Source organism: Aulonocara sp. 'chitande type north' Nkhata Bay, linkage group LG20 (assembly GCF_057382095.1).
Source record: "Aulonocara sp. 'chitande type north' Nkhata Bay isolate Kocher_YH1m ecotype deep benthic linkage group LG20, A_spYH_male_GT1.1, whole genome shotgun sequence".
NCBI lineage: Eukaryota > Metazoa > Chordata > Actinopteri > Cichliformes > Cichlidae > Aulonocara > Aulonocara sp. 'chitande type north' Nkhata Bay.
Genome location: NC_141363.1, coordinates 36390400 through 36410883, shown reverse-complemented (window position 1 = coordinate 36410883; position 20484 = coordinate 36390400). Strand labels below are relative to the sequence as shown.

At 42.1% G+C, this 20484-nt stretch overlaps 2 protein-coding genes across 2 annotated transcripts; both read left to right on the top strand.

Annotated features, from left to right (window-relative positions):
• Positions 1-2493: 2493 nt before the first annotated feature.
• Positions 2494-16305, top strand: LOC147306186 (uncharacterized). Its single transcript, XM_086277947.1, has 9 exons — positions 2494-3216; positions 5331-5555; positions 6207-6365; positions 11408-11479; positions 11569-12669; positions 12777-12896; positions 14374-14423; positions 14536-15700; positions 15898-16305. The coding sequence occupies exons 1-9, from the start codon at positions 2605-2607 to the stop codon at positions 16051-16053; spliced, it is 3660 nt and encodes a 1219-aa protein (XP_086134073.1). The 5' UTR covers positions 2494-2604; the 3' UTR covers positions 16054-16305.
• A 1271-nt stretch (positions 16306-17576) lies between these two features.
• On the top strand, positions 17577-20406 carry LOC147306185 (uncharacterized). The gene is made up of 2 exons (XM_086279016.1): positions 17577-17814; positions 19198-20406. The coding sequence occupies exons 1-2, from the start codon at positions 17687-17689 to the stop codon at positions 19505-19507; spliced, it is 438 nt and encodes a 145-aa protein (XP_086135142.1). The 5' UTR covers positions 17577-17686; the 3' UTR covers positions 19508-20406.
• The last annotated feature ends 78 nt before the right edge of the window (positions 20407-20484 follow it).

Below are 20484 nucleotides of genomic sequence, written 5' to 3'. Positions count from 1 at the left end.
ACATTTTGTGTGGTTGGAATGATGGATGGGTGGTTTATTATAGTGTAACATTGAAGAGCAGGTTAAAAAAATATATCGAAAGATGAAATATCAACGGGTTGTTTAAAAATTCTAGAGGTTTCTTTTGTTTTTATTTGTTTTTAACATTGTGGAATTTTCTTTTAGGTTTTCTTTTAATTTTCTTTTAAGCTTCCTTGCCTGAATTTTTTTAGCAGGAAAAAGGAAAATCAGTGTTATTTTGTGCTACAAACTAAGTGCTAGTTTTCATTTTTCAATTGCTGAAATATTACATTTTATCCAATAATTAGACTATAAATCTATATTAATTCAACCAAATCATTAAGGAATATGGTTTAATTGTGTCAGCCCTGTGATATAAAGCCTACATTTCCACATGCCATTGAATTTCTTATAAAGCACCCACTAAGATATTTAATTGATTCATGTTGAGATGATAAAATGCAGTGAGGCAGTACAGAAGCCCATCAATAAATGGCAAAGAGTTCATTCTCTTTAATAAGCCTTTAAGTGCACATAAATGTTAAGTCATTATTACAATAAATTGTTGTAAATGCATTGTGGTGCAAATGCATTGTGGTGCAGATGCACTGTAGCGTTTGTGCAGAAGGTAAGATCAGTTTGTCTGTGTAGCTTCTCAGCCATCCAGTTCATTGTAGTCTAAGGAGCTTGGACTGAATTCTTGAGGAAATTTCACCTCTCATCCAAGAGGGTTCTCCATGTTAAGTCATTATTATAAAAATTGTTGTAAATGGATTGCAGTGCACCAAGAAGCCTCTTGAATGCTTGGATAAGAAGTGAAACATCTAAAAGTAATTTAAAGAAGTCCAGTTGCTTTCTTCACAAGCTCCTTAGAAGTTAAGATCAGCTCTTTCTGAACACTGAAGATTAAAAAAGAAAAATGTTATTTTTCACAACCTGACAACCCAGATGTTCTTATAATGGTTCATAAAGCACTAGTAAATGATTCATAACCCATTAACGCTATCACTGAAAAATGTGGCAGAAAAAGAGCCGCTTATGTAGTCAGCTGAAAAGCAGGTGGTTTTGACACTTGACTCAATGGAAGCATTATCAACATTATCTTAAGAGCCTTTTTTTTTTTGTGCCTGTTCCGTGACGGGTGTCTTCATGGACATCACCCTGTGCATCTCCACTCATCCACTCCTGTATCCAGAGAGCAAAGGTGTGACTGAGGTGTGGAAGGACGATGGGGGAGGAACCCGACTGTTTGGTTATTATAACAGCTGTTTAATAGCATAATAGCTGCCCGATGAAGATTTAGGTTGTTGTTAGCTGGAAGAGGAAACATCTCATGTCCGTTACAAACCACAAAGACCTGCCTATGGTCCTTTCAAACACAGCTCCATTATCCACAAGGTGGCAGCTTTACACAAACATCCCTCTTGCTTTATTCATTCTGCTAATTTTTTATTTTATTTTTGCAGACACTGGTCAATATTTCAAAAATAAATTTCAGTTTAAAACTAAATACGTATTAAATTAGAGCAACACTACACAGAGGGGAATTGTGCAAACACCCTTTTAAAGGGGAGACCTGTAATGTTTGAACTTATTTTCTGTAATATATACAATGGAAGATGAAATGCTAAGCAAGGTTTAAAATAATGAGGTACAAGCAATCCTTGTGAGCCACAAAACTCAGGCTTCATCTGAGCTAAATGCTCTATTTCAGGCATTTTTTTTCTACTCCTTGCTCTGTTTTCTTTTTCTTTTCTTTTTTTTCTTATTACAGCAGCACCACCTACTGTTCTAACCCTGTGTATGGCATGCAAGGTGCAGCCAATCAGAAGAAAGCTGGCTGAAAAGCAGATGAGCTGAACTGAATTGATGCGAATAGAGCATCAGTGAGGAGCTGCAAAAAGACCTGGTATATATAAAAAGATTATTATGAGCTAAAACATGCAAATGTAGTTTGTTAGAGGCGGATAAAAAAATGTAACTGGGAATTAAGATAATTTATTCATAGTAGTAGTCGGTTAGTTGGGTTAATTGCTTGTCAGATTTCCAGAAGGAGAAAGTGGAAAAAACTGCTTAAGAATCAAAGAGAGACCGGAAAACCGTCAAAATAAAAGCCTCCAAACTGCCTCTCTACATCAGGCGTATGGGATGATAACAGTATGATAGCAATATGAAAACACGAGGTAACAAACACTTAAAATTGTATCTTTTGTATGGAAATTTACAAAATAAACTTAATCATTTATAATCCTAGGCCTACACAACATTTTTAATATCGGATTTGTTTTCAAATTCATGCTGGTTTGTAGCCACAGTTGAATGTTCTGGGAGAGTGTGTGTAGAATAAACATAATATGTACTCTGACCAAGATAAATGGAGAAAAAAAGAAAAAGCAGAGAAAACGACCGGAAGTCCGTTCTAAGCTGCGGTAACGTGACACTGTGACTTCTTCTGTGAGTGCGCTTTGGCAAAGTTTCAGTGCTGAGGATGCAGAGCAGCTAGTCGGGTGTTCAGAGTCTGTGAGCTGTGAATTTTGATATTTTAACACTAGTTTAAAACTGTAATGATCATCTTAGATTTTCTGTTTAAAAGCTAAAGAGAAAATGACGAACAAAGACGGCGATAAGAGCCTGAAGACTGCACTCCGCAGCCAGAAACAAGCCAGGGCGCACCAAGAGAAGAAGGATCCATCCTCCAATGATGGCTCCTATTCAAAGGAGGCACAATTCACGGGTCAGTGCGACCCTGTGAAGGAGGTAAAAACTGCGGGACCGCAGGAAAAGAGAGCAGGGAAAGTGTCATCAGGTGTCAGCTCCGAGTGCCAGAGGAGCCCCGGCGCACAGAGGAAACTCTCCGACGCCAGCAACGCTTCGGAGGATTTGAGCAAAGACTCCGGCTGCCTGTCGGGGAAACTGTCCTCCTCGGACAGCAGCTCGGAAATCTCTGACTGCCCGTCGGACGGTAACAAGCACGACTCTGACTTAAGCTGGATAGACGGCAAAGCTTACGTGACCCCGGATAGCGAGGGCGCAGGCGACGGCAAACCGTGCGCAAAAGCGGCGAGAGATATCTGCGTTCTCCAGGCGGAGGCTGCCGCAGGGGGCTTTAGTTTGTTCAACTCCTCGGGGGCGTTTATGAATCTTATGATGGGGGAAACAAACGAAGACCTCGTCAGGGAATTGGAAGATCTGAGATCAGAGAACGAGTATTTGAAAGTAAGTTTGATCTAATTTGATTAATTAAATTAGCTTAATGCAATTAGCGAATTCAATTTGGTTTTCACGAAATGCAGCATCTACCTTTCTGTATAAACTCCGTGCATGTAGGTTTGCTTGTTTATGAGAGCCTGTGAGTTTCTGTGGGAGGACCCTCAGCTCAACACCAGAGCCGATTTTCTGCAAATGTTTAGATCAGGCCAGTCTTCTTTAGTGAGCGCAGAGCAAGTGGCTCTAATACAAGAGTCAAAAGTCACTACTGACCTAAATAAATTATGGAACAAACCCACACTTACTCAGATTTTTACAGTAGCTGAGTAACTGCTGACTGAGCTGGTGATTAGATGAGTAACTCCTGACTGCAAGGGCATTTTATTGGTCCAACTGAGGAAATTACTCTGTAACTTGATGCAGCAGATCACCAGTTTGCAGGAATATATCTGGAAACTGGGGTTTGATTATAAATTGGTGGTTGCAGAGTTTTGTTAGTGGAGTACTGCTGAGCAAGTCCATCTACAAGCCCAATGGCAATGTCCGTTTTCCACTTTCACCTTTAAAGGGATGATCCACTTATTCAGAGCTGTACCTTGATAAAAAAAAAAAAAAAGGTCATAATCGAAGCTGCTGATGTCCAGATATTCAGACTTTCTGAGTGTGAGTCAAGCTTTCTGAGAAAACGTTTCATGACTTAGAATATGCTGGAAACAACATGTACAAAAAATAGCCCCAAATCCCTCTTTCTGCCCTAGATGCTCACTTCTGTGACATAACTTCACCTTGTAAGTGCAGATTCAAACTGTGGTCATTAAAGTGATCAGACACTTTGAAGGGTACGTACAAAGCACAAAATGGCCATTTAGGCATCAAACTGGAAAATATAACAATTAGAGCTTAAGTCATAAATCAGTTAGTTAGGCTAATATTAGCCAATATGTTTTTTAATGAATATGTGTACAAAAATACTTTTTAAGTAATTTATACATGGCATTAACCCGTAGTTTGTCCAGTAGATAGGATCTTATTGTTTATAACACTCGAAGCATTGCTTGCAGCACATGTAGCAGAGTAGCATCCCAGCTGAGTAAAGAGTGAATCCATGTTTCACTTAGTTGTTTTCAGTCTCTAATGCCACCATAACACCTGGATTTAAGTTAACGGGGAAAATGGGAAAATATAACTTTCTGATATTCACAGTGTTGTGCAAAAGTCTGGAGCCTCATTTATTTATATTTTGCCTCTAAGTAGCCAGACATTCATGTAACGTTTTTCTTTGGACATTGGCTGCTTTTCTCTCTCAATTGTAGTCCAGTTCTTGTACCTGAGCATTTTCAGAGTTTTTTTTTTAAATTAATTAATTAATCTTTGTATGTTAACCCACAGAACACAAACCTATGAATCGATCTAGCAAGAAAAACATGCCTAACTCAAGAGATGAAACAGTATTGTGTCTACAGACCACATAGCAAAGAACCTGTTTTAAACTGTATATTTAGGCACTTTGTTACTAGCACCCTGTCACTCAAGCACATCATTTGTTCCAAATAATTTAGCTGATTCTATGAAAAATCTGTGCTAAAGATGAAACAGTTTGGCAGACATAAAATAGTATTTTTCCACTAACGAGGTTATTTCCAAACAACTAAAACTTGGCTTATCTCAGCATGGTGTACTGTAGGAGGGATGGGATGAGGGAAGGGTTAAGGAAGGAAGGAATACTCAAGGGAGAAAGATGAAGCAAGAGAAGAGGGAGGAAGGAAAAAGTAAGAAAGGAAGGAAGAAAAGAGTGGAAAGGAGGGAAGGATGGAATAGATAAGAAAGGAAAAATCAACAAAGGAAGAAAGGAGGGAAGGAATGATAGAAGGAAGAAGGACAGGAAGGAAAAAAAAAAGGGCACCACAAACAGGACAAGGAAAGAAAAAAGGGTAAGGAAAGAAAGCAGAATCAAAAGACAAGGAACAAAGGGAGTTAGGAAGGATGGAGGGAAGAGAAGAATTTGGAGGAAGGGGCCAAGGAAGAAGGAAAGGACTGGATGAAATAAGAAGGGAAAAGGGGAAGAAAGAAAGGAGAAAATGCCTTGACTCATGGTTTAATTATTTCTGTGTCGTCTGTCCCAGGACGAGGTGGAGGAGCTGCGCTGTGAGATGCTGGAAATGCGCGACATGTTCCAGGAGGAGGAGATTTACCAGCTGCAGGAGCTGCGGCTGCAGCTGGAGCAGGCCAACAAGACGTGTCGCATCCTGCAGTATCGCCTCCGCAAGGCCGAGCGCCGCAGCATCCGAGTGGCTCAGACCGGACAGGTGGACGGGGAGCTGGTCCGGAGCCTGGAGCACGACATCAAGGTCAGAAAGTCGGGTGGTCTTTTTGCACAAACTCTCACTACCAACAGACTGTAATTAAGCTCCTCTGAAAACTGACTCACCTAAAACATCAAAGTGAACTTTTACTGCAGAACCACAAACCTACTTTCATCACGGCACGCTAAACGCTGATCGTGTTGTTCATACAGGCTTTAACCCTGAGTCATGGCTGTAAAGTACTCCCTGCTGTTCATCTGCACCACAAGAATGTCATTAGACTGAAAAGTTTTCATCATGCATCCTGTTTATATTTCTGTAGCATGATTACTGCGTGTGGTCGGCTGTTCTGCGTGAGGACTGAACGATAAAAGCAGAGTGATCGTAAGCAGAATCACCGTCGTTGAACTGAGGCAACCAGATTCTGTTTCTGTCAACCAGGCCAATGTGTGTGTGTGCGCACTATTGGATTCCTTACAGCCTCACCCTCCTTCGCCCCCTCCATCGACTCATGGCTCAGTTCCCGTCACAAGAATTTTCTTGTAAAAGTTTCTCGGCTTTAACCAAATCAACTGCTCTAAAGACTCACTCACTCAGAAAATAACACTCACGAGAAAACAAACAGACAATCAAAAAAAAAAAAACTTCATTCGCAGCACTTTTACTGTCTTAACCTACTTTGTGCTTCACCTGCAGGTTGCAAAGAGCGTGTCACTCCGCCTGTACAACGAGCTAGAGGCGGTGCAGAAGAAGAACTCCCACTTGGAGTGGGAAAACGAGGTGCTGCGTGAAAAGACTCAGGAACTGGAAGTGGCCAAGCAGGTCTTACAGACTGAGCTGGATAAAACCAGAGAGGTGAGCATTTTACATCAAAGACCCTTTGGTAAAAAAAAAAATTAAATTTAATAAAGAATGTTTGAAGGAGACCTCAAAAGACAAAGGTCCTGCAGTTTTTTTAGAGACTGTCACCTTGGAAAAGTCCTGACCTGGACAATGTCTGTGTAAGTGTTCGAAACAGCTAGCACCACTTTTTACTCACCCTTTGAGATCTTCTTTTAACAGTCATATGATGCCAAATATTTGGAAAGCATTCATAAGTGTTCCTGGTCCCCTAAACCTTCAGGCCACAGAGGTTTTAGACCAGTCACTCTTACATGGTCATGAAATGACATCTGGTGAAGAGCCATGTAGCATTACAGCGTCTTACAGACCCCCCTGCACTTTGTCTACCAACTCTCTAGGGGGTTAGAAGACATACTTATTACATACTCTTCTAGGAAAACCAAAGACTGAAGCAGAATTTTTATTTATTTATTGACTTTTCGTCTGTGTTTGACAGCAGAAAAACTGCTGGAAGCAGAATTTTCCCTTCTGTCTTGTTTGGGTTTTTTGGATTGTTGATTTTCTTGGCAGCAGAACACTGCAGGTCAGAGTAGGAACTTTACTTTCAGAGAAAATGAGCAGACCACGAGCTTCCCTCAGGGTTGGAGGGGGGGGGGGGGGGGGGGGACTCCTTTACACAATTTGTTGGTTTAAAAATATTTCCAAGAGACAAAAGCTCTGGTAGAAAGGCTGTAACAACAACCAATAAACTGCTGGGAACTGAAATGCTGAGTCTGCCTTATTGTACATGACGAGAGCCTTCCACTTACCTCCTCTTTTAAACTATTGATATCTGCAGGGTGATATTGCCCTCCTCTGTTCACAGGAAATAGCTCTAAAGGGTTTTATTCCTGAATGCATTACATTTCTAAATATTGGCAACACATTGGATGCCCTTTTTGACTGACAAAAACATCCTAAGGTGCAGTGAAAGTGTCTGTGTGCATGAAAATGTCACGTGATTTCCGCTACAATCCAGTTTCCCTACGTGGACAAATAAATATATCAATCTAGAGGGAGGAGCTTAGCCATTCAGGCCTCAGAGTAGATCTGCACCAAAAGGAGCCAGTTGAGGTGGTTTGGACCTCCAACCAGGGCTCACTGGTGAGGTGGTACTGAAAGAAGGCCTCAGGGTAGACGAAGGATCAGGCTGCAGACATTACATCTCTCGGCTGGGTTGGGAACACCTTGGTGTCCCCCAGGAAGCCGTAGAGGAGGTGGATGGGAGAAGGAGATCATCTTAGACTGCTGCAACTGCAACCGGATGTTTGAGGTTCACGGTGCAGAATTTGATGATAGAAGGCACGCTGATTAAGTTTAACATGATGATTATCTTATTCTGGGCCTCTCAGTTCTTACTCTGTCTCTATCTGCTCCTCCCCTTATAAAACAACTTTCTTCTGATTGGCTAACCTTCTGTTTTTGAGGGGCAGCCAATCAGAAGAAAGTTGTTTTGTGGGGCTGGGACCATATTAAGGATATCCATTCTGAGTGACATCATACAGAGCTAAAAATAAAAAGAGACCTCTTGAAACCAAATGCTTGGTTTCATACTGTTACACTGTAACAGCATGTATGACAGAAAAAAGAAAGGAAAACTAGATCCTCTTTAAAAGCTTTGAATTTTCACACTAGATCCTTAATTCATGGATGGTGTGGAGGGAATTTTAAGCCTTAGGTGGTGTACATAGTAACAAACAGCTCTTGTTTATGGTCTCATTACTGACCTTGGGACAGACTTGACTGTTAACTAAATTATTATGACCTGGAGCTGAAAATGAGATTGAAACGAGTGCACAGATCTGTCAATCAGACATGACAAATCTAATCGAATTGATTAAATTAAAAAAGAAACTTCTTTAAAATCTCTCAAGAGCTGCTGATAATTGCAAAAGGGGGTTCTTCATACACCTCAATGCGTGTCTTTAAGGGATGTGTGTATTTAGGTCAACCTTGAGAGAAACATAAACTTTCATCGCTCGGGTCAGGCATCCTCCTTTCCATTACCCTGCACAGCTGCACCCATCCAGACAGCTGTCCCCCTCATCCCTCTGTCACCCTGATGTCAGGTGACACACGATCCCAGTGCAGATCACTTATATGAGCGGAGGGCTCGGCCGGCAGCTGCCTGGTGCCGGGGATGGGCGAAGCAGCCTGGTATGCTGAACTCCAGGCACAGCTGACATCGTCGGCTGACAGGGCAGAAAAAAAAAGTAGAGAGATTACAAAAATAGACTCACTTTCTTTTTCTTACTGCTCTTATTAAGCTTGGATAAATCTGGATGAGTGTGTATTAGGGCATCAAGAAAGGAGGGTGTTGGTTGGTGCACAGACATACTGACCTACAGCCATCACTCAGCACGCTTTGATCAAACTTCAGCCTCCACACCCCATCCACCTTTTCTTCTGCCTCCTTTGAGCACCAGTGTGCACTCCAGTGACACGTGTGCGGTTTAATCCAGGATTCGGTGCTTTGGCACGAGCTCAGTCTGCTCCACTCATCTGAGACAGCTGCTAGTCCCTTTGATCCCAACAGGGAAATCCACTTAGATTACCCAATCTAACCAGCAAAAAAACACAGCATGGATATATTGTGAAGGAGGGTGAGTATGCCAGAAATTCACTCTGCTGCCCGATGTTTTTGAGGCTGTTTGAGTTAAACGTAAATGTGTAGCTGCACAAGCTGAGCATAGACTTGTAGTAAGAGGACAAAAGCTGAAACAAAGACAATAATTTTACAGTTAAAGAAATATTACCATTTAATTCCATCTTTACTTATTAGGAACGACAAATTTCCGGTCACAGTAACCCAAATCTATTGAGCCTCCATGCCCACCGGCCTTGAATTCAAAAAGTGTAACTCCCTCTCTGTGTTTGCTCCTTCTAGCCTGACTATTATTAACACAGTGAAATCCTGTCGAGTGTTTAAGAGGAAGAAAATGCTGCCTGACAGAAGCTTACATTCCTGACATACTCAGACCTACAAACTGACTCAAGTAGAGACGGGAAGAACTCGGAGGAGAGAAAATGTCACATTTAGCGCCTTTTAGGCATCTCTGAGAAGTAGTGCAAGAGCATGATGAATACTTACTTAAAGGATTAGCTAAACATTTTGGGAAATATGCTTATTTGCTTTCTTGCCGAGAAGATCAGCACGACTTTCATGCCTGCAGAGGTTTGTAAATCCTTCTACAAGCATTTTTAAAGCTTATTAATTAGCATTTTATAACTAATTTGTTTAATTTACACAGAAAATAACAGAAGAATGAACTTGTTGTGGTTAGCAAGTCTCCAGGAAGTCGTGGTGTCCAGCTCATAAACTGATGTTACACAAACATCATGTAAATTTAGAATCTATAAACATGCTATACCCTCTCACTGAACAAATTTTAGTGTGTTATTAATTTTCTTATGTAATCATCAGAAACAAATGTTGAACTATTCCTTTACCTGCCTTTATATTTTTAAATTAAACTTCAGATTTGTCTTTTCCTTGTTTTCAGTGATGTAAAGAGCAAGAAACTAAGTACAGCCTTACTGGTTCTATAGGAATTAAGAGGGACAGTAGGAGCCAGGTGCTATTAATCAAATGTAAGTGATTGATTGATGATCAGCACGCTATAAAAGCAGAGGTTTTGATAGTTTGCTGTTCTGGACCTTACAGGTATGTTAACAAAATGCCAAAGTATTGTAGGCAAATTTCTGCCAATTTGCCGTGCAGTTGGAGGGAATTTGTTGGGACAACCAAGGTCAGACTGAGCAACGCTCATGAAACTACAAAAAACCTAGAAGCTACAGACTCTACGGGCCTCAGTTGGTATGTCAAGTTCAAGTTTGTAACAGTAAAATCAGAAAAAGGCTGAACAAGTACCGAGAGTTGCTGGGAAAAATCACCTTCTTTGTAAAAATGACACAGCAGCATGGCTTAAACTTCTGGAACAATGTGCTTTGGACAAATGAGACCAGTTTGGAGATGTTTGGTCATAATTCACAGCCAAACACAGCAGATCAGCACAAACACCTCATACCAGCTGTCAGCACAGTGGTGAGGAGCGATGACGTGAACTTGTTCTGCAGTCACTAGATCTGTGCACCATCGACCACGAACTCCTCAAACATGAGGCCACCTGTCCGACAGCTAAAACACAGAAGCACATCTACAACACACTGACTGAAGAAAAGAATCAAGGTTACAATGGCCGAGTCAGAGTCCAGACCTCAACATGACTGAAATGCTGTTGAATGTTAACGGAGCAAAAGTGAATCCCCGCAAACCTCAAAGAACTGAAGCGACTTTGTAAAGAAGAGGGGGCCAAAAATCATGTGAGAGACATGCGAAACACCGTTACACTGTTACTTCAAGTTACTGAATGAAGTTATTGCAACCCCCACTGACCTGCTGTTCAAATCAGTCAATGAGAGGAAAGTTGGCCTGCGTTCTTTCTCATGTCCAGCAGGAGGTGACTCCCCTGGTTTTAATAAAAATAATAATAATTTTGTGTAGAAATATCTAAAAAAAATTAAAAAAAGATTCTTTGGATAACTTTCTTGATGAGTTTATGGTTTTAGTCTGTAGTTCTGTAGCCAAGTTCTTATTTAATACAGTTAGATGAATTATAAATCAGGCAAAGCTACTGTTGGAGTCAAAGGACAAAAATATGGAGCTGGAAATGTTCATCATCAATGTAATGTAGAAAAAGTTTTTCTCTTTAATATGTTTATTAAATTTCACACAGTTGTGGTTAAAACCAAAAACCAAAAGAAAGAAAGAAACATAAACACAAAGACGTCTCGATGCATTCTTAATCATCAAGGTAAGGACATTTAGTTTTGCAGACTGAAGAAGTCACTTGGATGAAGGACGAAACATTTCTCCCACTAAACAGCTACGTCCAGATGAACAGAATCGACTTTTTGGGACAAATACAAAGAAGTTTGCTCCAGAAAATCTTAACCTAGTAAACTATCACTGTTTGTCTTGTGTGTGTGATCAAACTCTTATTTTTATTTCTTAGAGCTCTTTGAAGAAGAAAAGCATCAGATCGACGGCCAGCAGGGCAGAGAAGAGGCTCTCTCAGCAGATTGAGGTTTGTATATTTGTTTCTAAACATGGCTGCATCCGTGAGTTATTTCATGTCATCATGACTGTCGTCACTGCTGTTTGATTTGCCAAAAGGATGACAGCGCCGATCTCAAGTGCCAACTCCACTTTGCCAAAGAGGAATTAGCTCTCATGTGCAAGAAGCTCACCAAATTGGTATCAGAGAGTGAGGTGATGCGCGAGGAGCTGGCCAAATACCGCTCAGCCTACGGTGACGTGGACGCCGCCCAATCACCTGAAGGCAAGCAAAGCTACGCCCACGCCAGGGAGGCGGAGGTCAAAGTTCATCTTAAACTGGTGGAAGAGGAGGCCACACTTCTGAGCCGGCGCATCGTTGAACTGGAGGTGGAGAACCGTGGTCTGCGAGCAGAAATGAGCGACCTCAGGGAGAAAATTGGAGGTGGAGGAGGAGGGGAAGAGCCAGATGAAGAGAATCGGGATGTTTCGGAGGGAAATATGACAGCGAGTGTTGCGATGAAGGACACAGATGGAAAGGAGAAAAGCATAAAAATGGGACCCGTGATGTACGAGCTGGGTCAGGATGAAGGGTCAGAGAAAAGAAAAGGCGATGAGGAGACTGAAAGGATGATCACTCGAGAGGGTCCTGTGGGAGGCGAGTGGGATCCCTCAGACAGTCAAGAGAGTGATGACAACAAAAAACTCCAAGAGATGACTTTGAAGGACTACGAAGCTCTGCTTGCTCTCAGAGACCATGCCTGCATTTTGAGTTCAGCCATACAGCTCCTGATTACATCACCCAAAAATGGCCACAGCTCGTCTCCCTCGCGCACGTTCGCCTCGCCAATAGACTGTAACGGAAAGGCACAGAAGATTTCTCTGAATGAGGCTTTGGAACTTTTAGAGGCGATGCTGTTGGCTTTCATCGGGCGGGTGGAGATGCTTCTAACAGCCAAAGATACACAGTTAAACTCAGTTAAGAAGGTCTGGGACTCCTACAGTTTCCCTTTCCTCTGTGGAAATCCTGACGTGGAGTCAGAGAGTAAGCAGGAGTGTGGAGAGCCGAAGAAGACAGAAAAACAAACGAGGAAAGCACCTTCTGTTCAATGGGGCCTCGGTGAGAAGTGCAGGGATCCAAGAACGCAGCTTTCATTGCAGATTCTTTGGATCCTCCATCAGTGGTGTCAAGTCAAAGGACCTGACATAGAAGGAAAACAGGTACAGTGAAAGATGGCATAAATAAACTCTGCTCATGCTCATTATGACACTTAAAAAAACACGCAAAGCTGTCGAATATTCAAATATATTTGGGCTTTTTTATTCAGGATAGAGAGAAAGCAATGTCAGTGCTGAAAGGATTGTTGCAAGACCTCGCTGCAGAGCTTCAGGATGAGCGGATTGAATGTGACAGTAAGGCCAAGGCCACGCCGGGCAAGCCAGCTGAGGTAAGGATGGTGTTTACGCCTCAGGCATGTGTGCCCCGCTGTGTGTGAGGCTGTGTGTGAGGTTGCGTGATACAGCGGGAAGTCCTGCCGATGATCTGTCTCCCTGGCCTTGTGTCCGCCTGACAGTCGGTTCAGCGGGCATCATGAAAACACTCATGCCAGAGTATTTAGGCTAATCTTTTGAAGGGGGCTGCAGCCAAACAGGACAGGCATTTTCAAACATGCAGCACGAAAACGCTCAAACGATTCTCTGCAGTCCTTCAAGTTCTCCTGAATGATCATTTCCATCTCCTTTGTTATTCAATAAAGAAAAGCAGTTTCGATGCACAGCATGATTTAGGATCAGATTTATTATTTCAACAGTTTTTTTCCTTCTTAACCCACTGACTGGACTGTAATCCCTATTTTACTCTTAACTCTTTTACTTAACATTTAGTTTGAAGTGATGAAAAAAATAAAGACTCTACAGGCTCTCCAGCAGCTTTATTAGGCTTTATTGAAGACTTATTGGAGCCTATATGTCTCTGGGGTTATCTCTGTTATGAGTTTACAATGCTTTGTCCAGATAACGAACAGCAAATTCAAATGTTTCTGAAGGTTTGGTTAGTTAATAACACAGACGTGCCAAAATACCAAACAACTATAGATGCGTGATATTAATTATTAAACCCTAACGTAATTGTTAGTGTTAAATTATCAAGAGCAAATAAGGGGAAGCGACGGAAACATTATTGATTTTGCAGACAATGGGCTTTAAAGCGACAGTTCACCCAAAAGAGACAGCTTAGATTTTTTTGTGTCAGCTGCCCAGTTTTGGAGCACTGACGCTCACATCGCGGCAAAACAAAGCATCAACACTTCTTTGCAGAAATCATGGCCTGGTTTCTCATAAATATCCAGGACCCTTGTTGTGAGCAGTGGTTTTTAGATGTTATATAATTTTATATTATTTCCCCCTAAAATAAGGTTTAAAAAGCTTTTTTTTTCTTGCAAGTTTCACTCTTACACCACATTCAATTAGATGACAATATAGCTTTAATAATGAGAGTGGCCACATGATCAACACCAACCACAAAAGTAAAGTTAAGTTCACCTTACATCCGGTTAGCCATGCAAGCATCAATAGAACAGTAGAATCTGACTGACAGCACAAGGTTAAAACTGTGTAAACCTCAACTGTGCAAGCATCTGTGAAACAACATGATTGGTTCTTTTGTCTCCCAGTGGTGATTGGCTATTTTGTAGAAGGATCAGGACCACTGCAACTTTCACCATTTCACATTTCTGTCTCTTTTAATCATCGTGTCAGATGCTCTGTTTGTTCTGTACAGTGACGCAGTGGCGGATGAACACACTAAAGAGAAATAGTCCCTACATAAAATTGCTTACAACAAGTTTGTGCATTTTTTTCTTGGGTTTTAGTTTCTGAAGTATCTGACGTAATGTTTGGTGACATTTTCTTTCTCTCTTGGCTCAGCGTCGTGTTGGGGGTGTTTTTCAATGTGGTCGACACCGTGAAGCTGACAGGTCTGTGTTGTTCCAAAAACTGTCATATGTTTTTCATAAGTTCACTGAAGTTGTAACTCATACATCACCTGGTGTCTTTGTGGTTTTTTTACAAAAAAATCTGAACCTGCAGCTCGACAGGAAAAAGACTCAGACGGCAGTTTCCTCCGTGCAGCTCTCAGAGGAAGAACTGGTGCTATCTGAGCCAAGAGGCTGCCCAGCTTGACCGAGAGGACCCAGTTAAGACGTGGGACCATCTAATCATGCCGCTTAGCTTCCCTGATCTTGACTTTGAGCAGATGTCCTTGGACAGAAGCCATACTGCTCCAGAGAAGTCTACCGTCCGCATCTACTACAGCCCCCCGTCAGCCCGCAGAGTCCAGCTGGCTCAGCTGAAGCAAAGCCCAGACAGAGGATCCGTGGACACGCCCTCTCCCTGGTGCACGCCGCCAACCTCCTTCTCACAGCTCTGTCTGGGCTCATCTGCCAATCTGAGCGATGACATGAAGGAAATGACAGCCGGCTGGAGGCAGAAGCGTCAAGACAGCCCACAGGAAAAGAGAGAAAGATTAGCAGGCCGGGGATGGGTGGATGTGTCCTGCTCCGGTACTCAGACCCATATGAAACCACAGATGGTGAGTGTTGGTCAGCAGACAGATGCGACTCAAGGGTTGAGCACCACGAGAAGCAGTCCTTCTCGGGCCCTGAACTCCCCTCTGGTCTCTGCCCGCTCTCACCACATCTCTGCCTCACTGGAGGGCATAACAGGCCGAGGGGAGAGGTCCAGACACTCCACCTCCTCACCTAAACTGTACCGAAGACAGTCTCTCCCCTCTCCCTCCAATCTGAGCTCCCCCTCCTCTGCATCTACCTCTAGAGATCGATCTCTGTGGAACCTGGCACATCAAAATCAGTCCGGCCTCGCGTGGACTCGACAAACCAGCTCCCGAGCAGGTGCTGGGCAGAGCCACGGCTCCCTGAGCAACGCCAAGCTGCCCGCCAAGTCCACCGGAGCCAACCGGTACGGCTTGGTGACAGAGTTCCTGCGTAGGGTGAGCGGGCGGGCAGACAAACCAGTGCCGGGGTCAGGGCAGAAAGCTAAAAGTAGCACGAGGAACCTGGAACGCGTTCCAACGAGGCCTCCCGCCGCCCCGCTCAACAGGAACGACAGCGTGACCAGGATCGTTAACCAGAGGTTCATGAAGCAGAGAGAGGAGGCCACCAAAGTCCAGAAGGAGGAGAAGGGAAGCAGCCTGAACCAGGGTGTCAAAAATGGCCTGAGCACCGTCACAGCAGAGGTGAGTGGAAATTATACAAATTATATTATATAAATACAGACAGGGCTCCCACCAGTTCCTCATACATTCATCTCATTATACAAAACACAGACCATGCTTGATATTAGCATCCTCTGCCCCATCATAACAACATATTAATGACAGAATATAAGATCAGCAGGTCCAAGTCAATACGTTTCTTCTCTCCGTTTGACCAGGAGAGGAGCTACGAGTGTAGCTCCAGCAGCACGCTCACCTTCTGCTTCGCCCGTCCGTCTCGCTCCACGCAGAAACAAACATCAAACCCGACCAAACTCCAAAGGCACAGGTACTCGCCTCCGGTCAGAGCAGCTGCAGACTCCACCTGCAGCTGAACATGATGGGAAACGGCAGCTTTCACACTGACACCACAGACAAATTTAGTTTGTAGGCTCGAAAATGTAAATTCAGCTTTTCGTGGGATGTTTAGGAGAGCTTTGAGAAAACTCATAGAGCTTTTGGTGCAATTAAAGTCACTCATCTTCTTTCACAGATGGGCTTAACCCTTAATTCACTTGCTTATAATTAATTTTGTAATATCTTTACTGTATTTTGTAGATAATAACTTTATGTTATATTCAATAAACAACAAGTTGATTGTGATCTTGTGCGTGTGTTGATTTCACCCTGGTTTCATTTGAGCTTCAGAAACTGGTTGCCTCTGCAGTAACCGGCTCCTTCAGGGCAGGGCTGCTGGTTGTTACGTCACATGCTCAAAAAAGAAAACCGCTAAGATGATAATAAGATTTCCTCGCTTGTCAGGACCATGACCCAACCTCGGTTCCTCTCTCTTTAATTGACACATTAAAAAAAACTGAACTGAGCTCATCAAAGATAACTTAAAAATAAAAATGTGTGTTAGCGGCAGCAGGTCTGGCTTTCCTGGAGCAGATCAGCTGCAACACTTCCTCCTTCAGCTGGCAGCCGGCCAATGATGGTGGTGGTCAAGGACAGGGCAGAGGAGGAGGTGCGCAATCACACGGGGGTCACATTTCTGCTAACAACATGTGTTCATCCTCTGTTACCCACAGTACATACACAGCAGTGTCGGCTACGTCCCAAAAGAGTTCAGACGTAATCCACCAGACACAAAATACTCAAAAACACACATGAAAGATTTAAAAAATGCAAAAAACAAATGGTAGAATAACTGCATTTGAGTTTTTAAATGCATTTCTTGCTGTGCAAAAAACAACCCTGCTAAACTCCAATCGATTTGTCTAAGAAATTCTTCATATCCTGTCAATTTGTTTTACCTAATTTGATTACTTGCCTATTTCCTCTGGGAATTCACATTGCTTCACTACACATTATGTTCCTGCAGCAGTTTTTAGTGCTTTCTAGCTAACATTCTGGCTCCAGTGAATGCATCTGGAGCAATTTGAGGGTAAGTGTATTGCCCAAGGTTACTTTGGCATGCAGAGTAAGTAGTAGATGACTTGCTTTACCTTTGAGCCACAGCCAGCCCAACATCCAATCTCATTTACATTTTACATACACTTTACATTTTTATCATAGTCTACATATATTATACTACAGATTATTCTTAGTTACCTAGATTAAATGTGAAAGATATGTATTAAGGTTTTTTTTCTTCCTATTTGGTTCACATATTCCTAATTTAACAACCTAACAGCAAATAAAGTGGTAAAAATTTGCATGTTGAGTTAAAATGCTTTAATCTCACAGCACTTCTGTATGTGCACTGTGTAACTGCTACCATTTGTACCTGAATAAATGATGGGAACGCCTCTTCCAGCTTTCCTTCGCTCTCATTTTGACTTTGTGGTGCAGTACTGAGACTCACCTGCAGGGGCGCTGCAGCTCATAGCCCTGTTGTTTTGGCCGGGATGTGTTCCCTCTTTGCTGACGCTTGTTGTTACCGGAGGCGGACAGGTCTGCAGCTGCAGGTGTTTTGGTGTTACTTTAGATCAGCTGAGGATGAAGAGTCGGTTATGCTGAGTGAATATGGAGCTCGTTTTTACACGGTTTGACTCGTTTGACTTTGAGGCGGATCAGCGGTTTGTGGACGGTCTGAAGTCCGTAAACAGAACCGAAACCGACCTGCTGGACCTGAAACTGTTCTTCTACAACAGGTAGGAAACACCTGGTTAATCATTTATGTGTTTATCTACACCCCAGTGTGCACTGATTAGATTGATTAAAAACGAGAAAGTAAAAGCGTTTGAGATTCACGTTAAAAATGTTGTTTTCTGGTTTACTACATTACAGAATGAAAAGTGTTTTGCGCTCCATCCCAGTTTCATGGTTACTGTTAGGATTTTACATCAATGGCAGAATAAACCAGCTGCGCACATACAGCACTTTACCTTTATCTCTGTACGCCTCACATTGGATTACAAGTCAGTCAAGATGTGACTCAACTGCAGACTTTCAGCTTTAATTCAAAGTTTGTTTTTTTGTAGTTTTAGCTGTTATTGAATTATGCAAAGTCCCCATTTTCCAAGGCTCAATTTGTAATTGGGCAACTGACTAAGAAGCAGTCTGTCGCCCTGATGAGGCCTGTTGTCTTATTTCATGACAAATGAAGCGAACAAAATATCTGATATTGATTCAACGTGTTTAATTAGTATTTTTATAGCTGCATTTTTAAATAAGAGTCCCAAAGAGATGTCAGTTTCCAAGTGAGAGACTCCATCATTAGGCTGGAAGACGAGATAAACCTATCAGAGAGAGCTAAAACTGTAGAAGTGGTCAAACCGAATAATCTGGGCTATTCTTTAAAAAGGAATGAAGGAATGCGTTGTCCAGCTCGGCATCACCAGAATTATTTCCATGGTTAAGATAAATAATAATATTCAAAGCAGTTCTGATGTCAGGATTATTAGAAATTAAAGAAAAGCAGGACATCCTCGCACTGGAGAAGCTGGAACTGAGAAGAGTTTGCATCTGTGCTTGAGAAACTGCAGACTAATTAATTTGGTGTTACCCAGCATGTTTAGTTTTGTTAATGCAACTCTCCAATGATTTAGTGGAGAAGTGTCTTTGAGGACCTCATGTTTCTACTTGACCCTCTAAAGCCAGAGTCATGAAACATTTGCAAGAATTTTAACCTGAGTGTTTATTGAACCCTTTGATGGATTTAGAAGAAATTAAAAAAAAAAAAATCTATTTGCACAAATGAGTTTGTATTTTTTTACTACAATTTTCCAAAGCACTTTTTTTTTTTTTTTTAAAATACAAAGAGATTAGTGTGATTTTTTTTGTAACCCTAATGACGTAGAGGTCTCAAAAACTTATATCAGATACGATACACTTCCAAGGTTAAAGATGGTAATCGAGTGAATACAAGGCTCTGCTTTTCCATTGTACCTTGTTAAGATCAATAATCAGCAGTGAATGCGTTAAAGCATTTTGTGATATTTACCTTAATGCCCAAACTTTTTTTTTTTTAATGCCACCCTTCCAAAGAAACAAAATATCAAACACAAACCTCTATTCCCGTTGTCCCCTCACAGGTTTGTCGAACCCATCGACCGAGCCGGCTACAAACAGTGGAGCTCTTCTTCCGGTATGAGAGGCTGCCCTGTTGAGAAGCTGGACCAGACGGCGTCGTCACATTCAGACTCTGAACTCACAGCAGAAACTTCTGAACCCACAGAGACAAAGCAGCTCTCCTTTGCAGAGGTGATGCAACTGGTTCAGGAGGGAAAGGAGGTTCCCGGAGTGACAAAAGTGGACATAGAGCCGAGCAACCAGAATCCCACTCCCTCTACAATGGAGCGGATGTTAAAACCCTGGGAAACCGCATCATCATCCCCGGAGTGACCTCTGACTCTTTACAGCACTGTGTAGATAAAACTCATAATAAAAAGTATGAAAGGTTGCATTGCAAACAGCCTGCTGTTGTTACAACTGCAGAGCAACAGTCATGTCCCCACAGCAGTCCAACATAAACATACGTACAGCTTGTCATACAAAACAGATCTACATGTCCTACACCGTCACCACTAGAACAGATGGAGTAAATGAAATCTGTGTCTGTTGGTGTGTTCTTTGGAGAAGCTAAACTTTCATTTAATGGAAGTAACTAGAAATCTGTGGTCTGAGGTGTCAGAATGATGGTCTGTGGCTCTGGGAGGAGCCAAATTTCATATACAGTTGTTGTTGTTAAAAGTTTCATTTGGAGCTTTTAATGATTTATTCGAACTGTCCTTTTTCCAGAGTTGAATGATTGTACCGCAAACAAAAAAACAAAAAAAAAAACAAGATTGGGCGCACACGTAACTGCAGCAGCTGTGGGTAAAATACTCTTACAGCACAACTTGACAATTTTCTAGTTTGCTCCTATTTTTAAAAACACAAAAATAATAAAAGTGGATTGGTTGGGTGGTTTTGGGTTTGAATGAACCAGCTGATCTGCCTGTGCAGGTTCTCCCTCATAGTCCAAGAACCTGCTTATTGGGTTAACTGGTGACTAATGTGACCATGACTGGTTGTCTCTGTGATGGATTGGTGACCTTTCTAGTGTGTACCCCACCTCTCGTCTCATGACCTGTTCAGCAGTGCTTAATTGGATAAGTGGAGAAGATGGGATTTAAAGATTGCTGCAATTCAGTTTGCATTAGTTGGTGTACTGCAAGCATTTCAGATTATCATGGATTTGACTATTTGAGAAAAAATATGAATGGAATAATTCATCTTTTGGTATTAAAGTTATATTTTAATTGGGTGGTGTTATTGTTTAATTGGGCATGAAACAACACAAAAATGTGTGTGGCAAAGTTTCCAAGACGTGGCTTTGG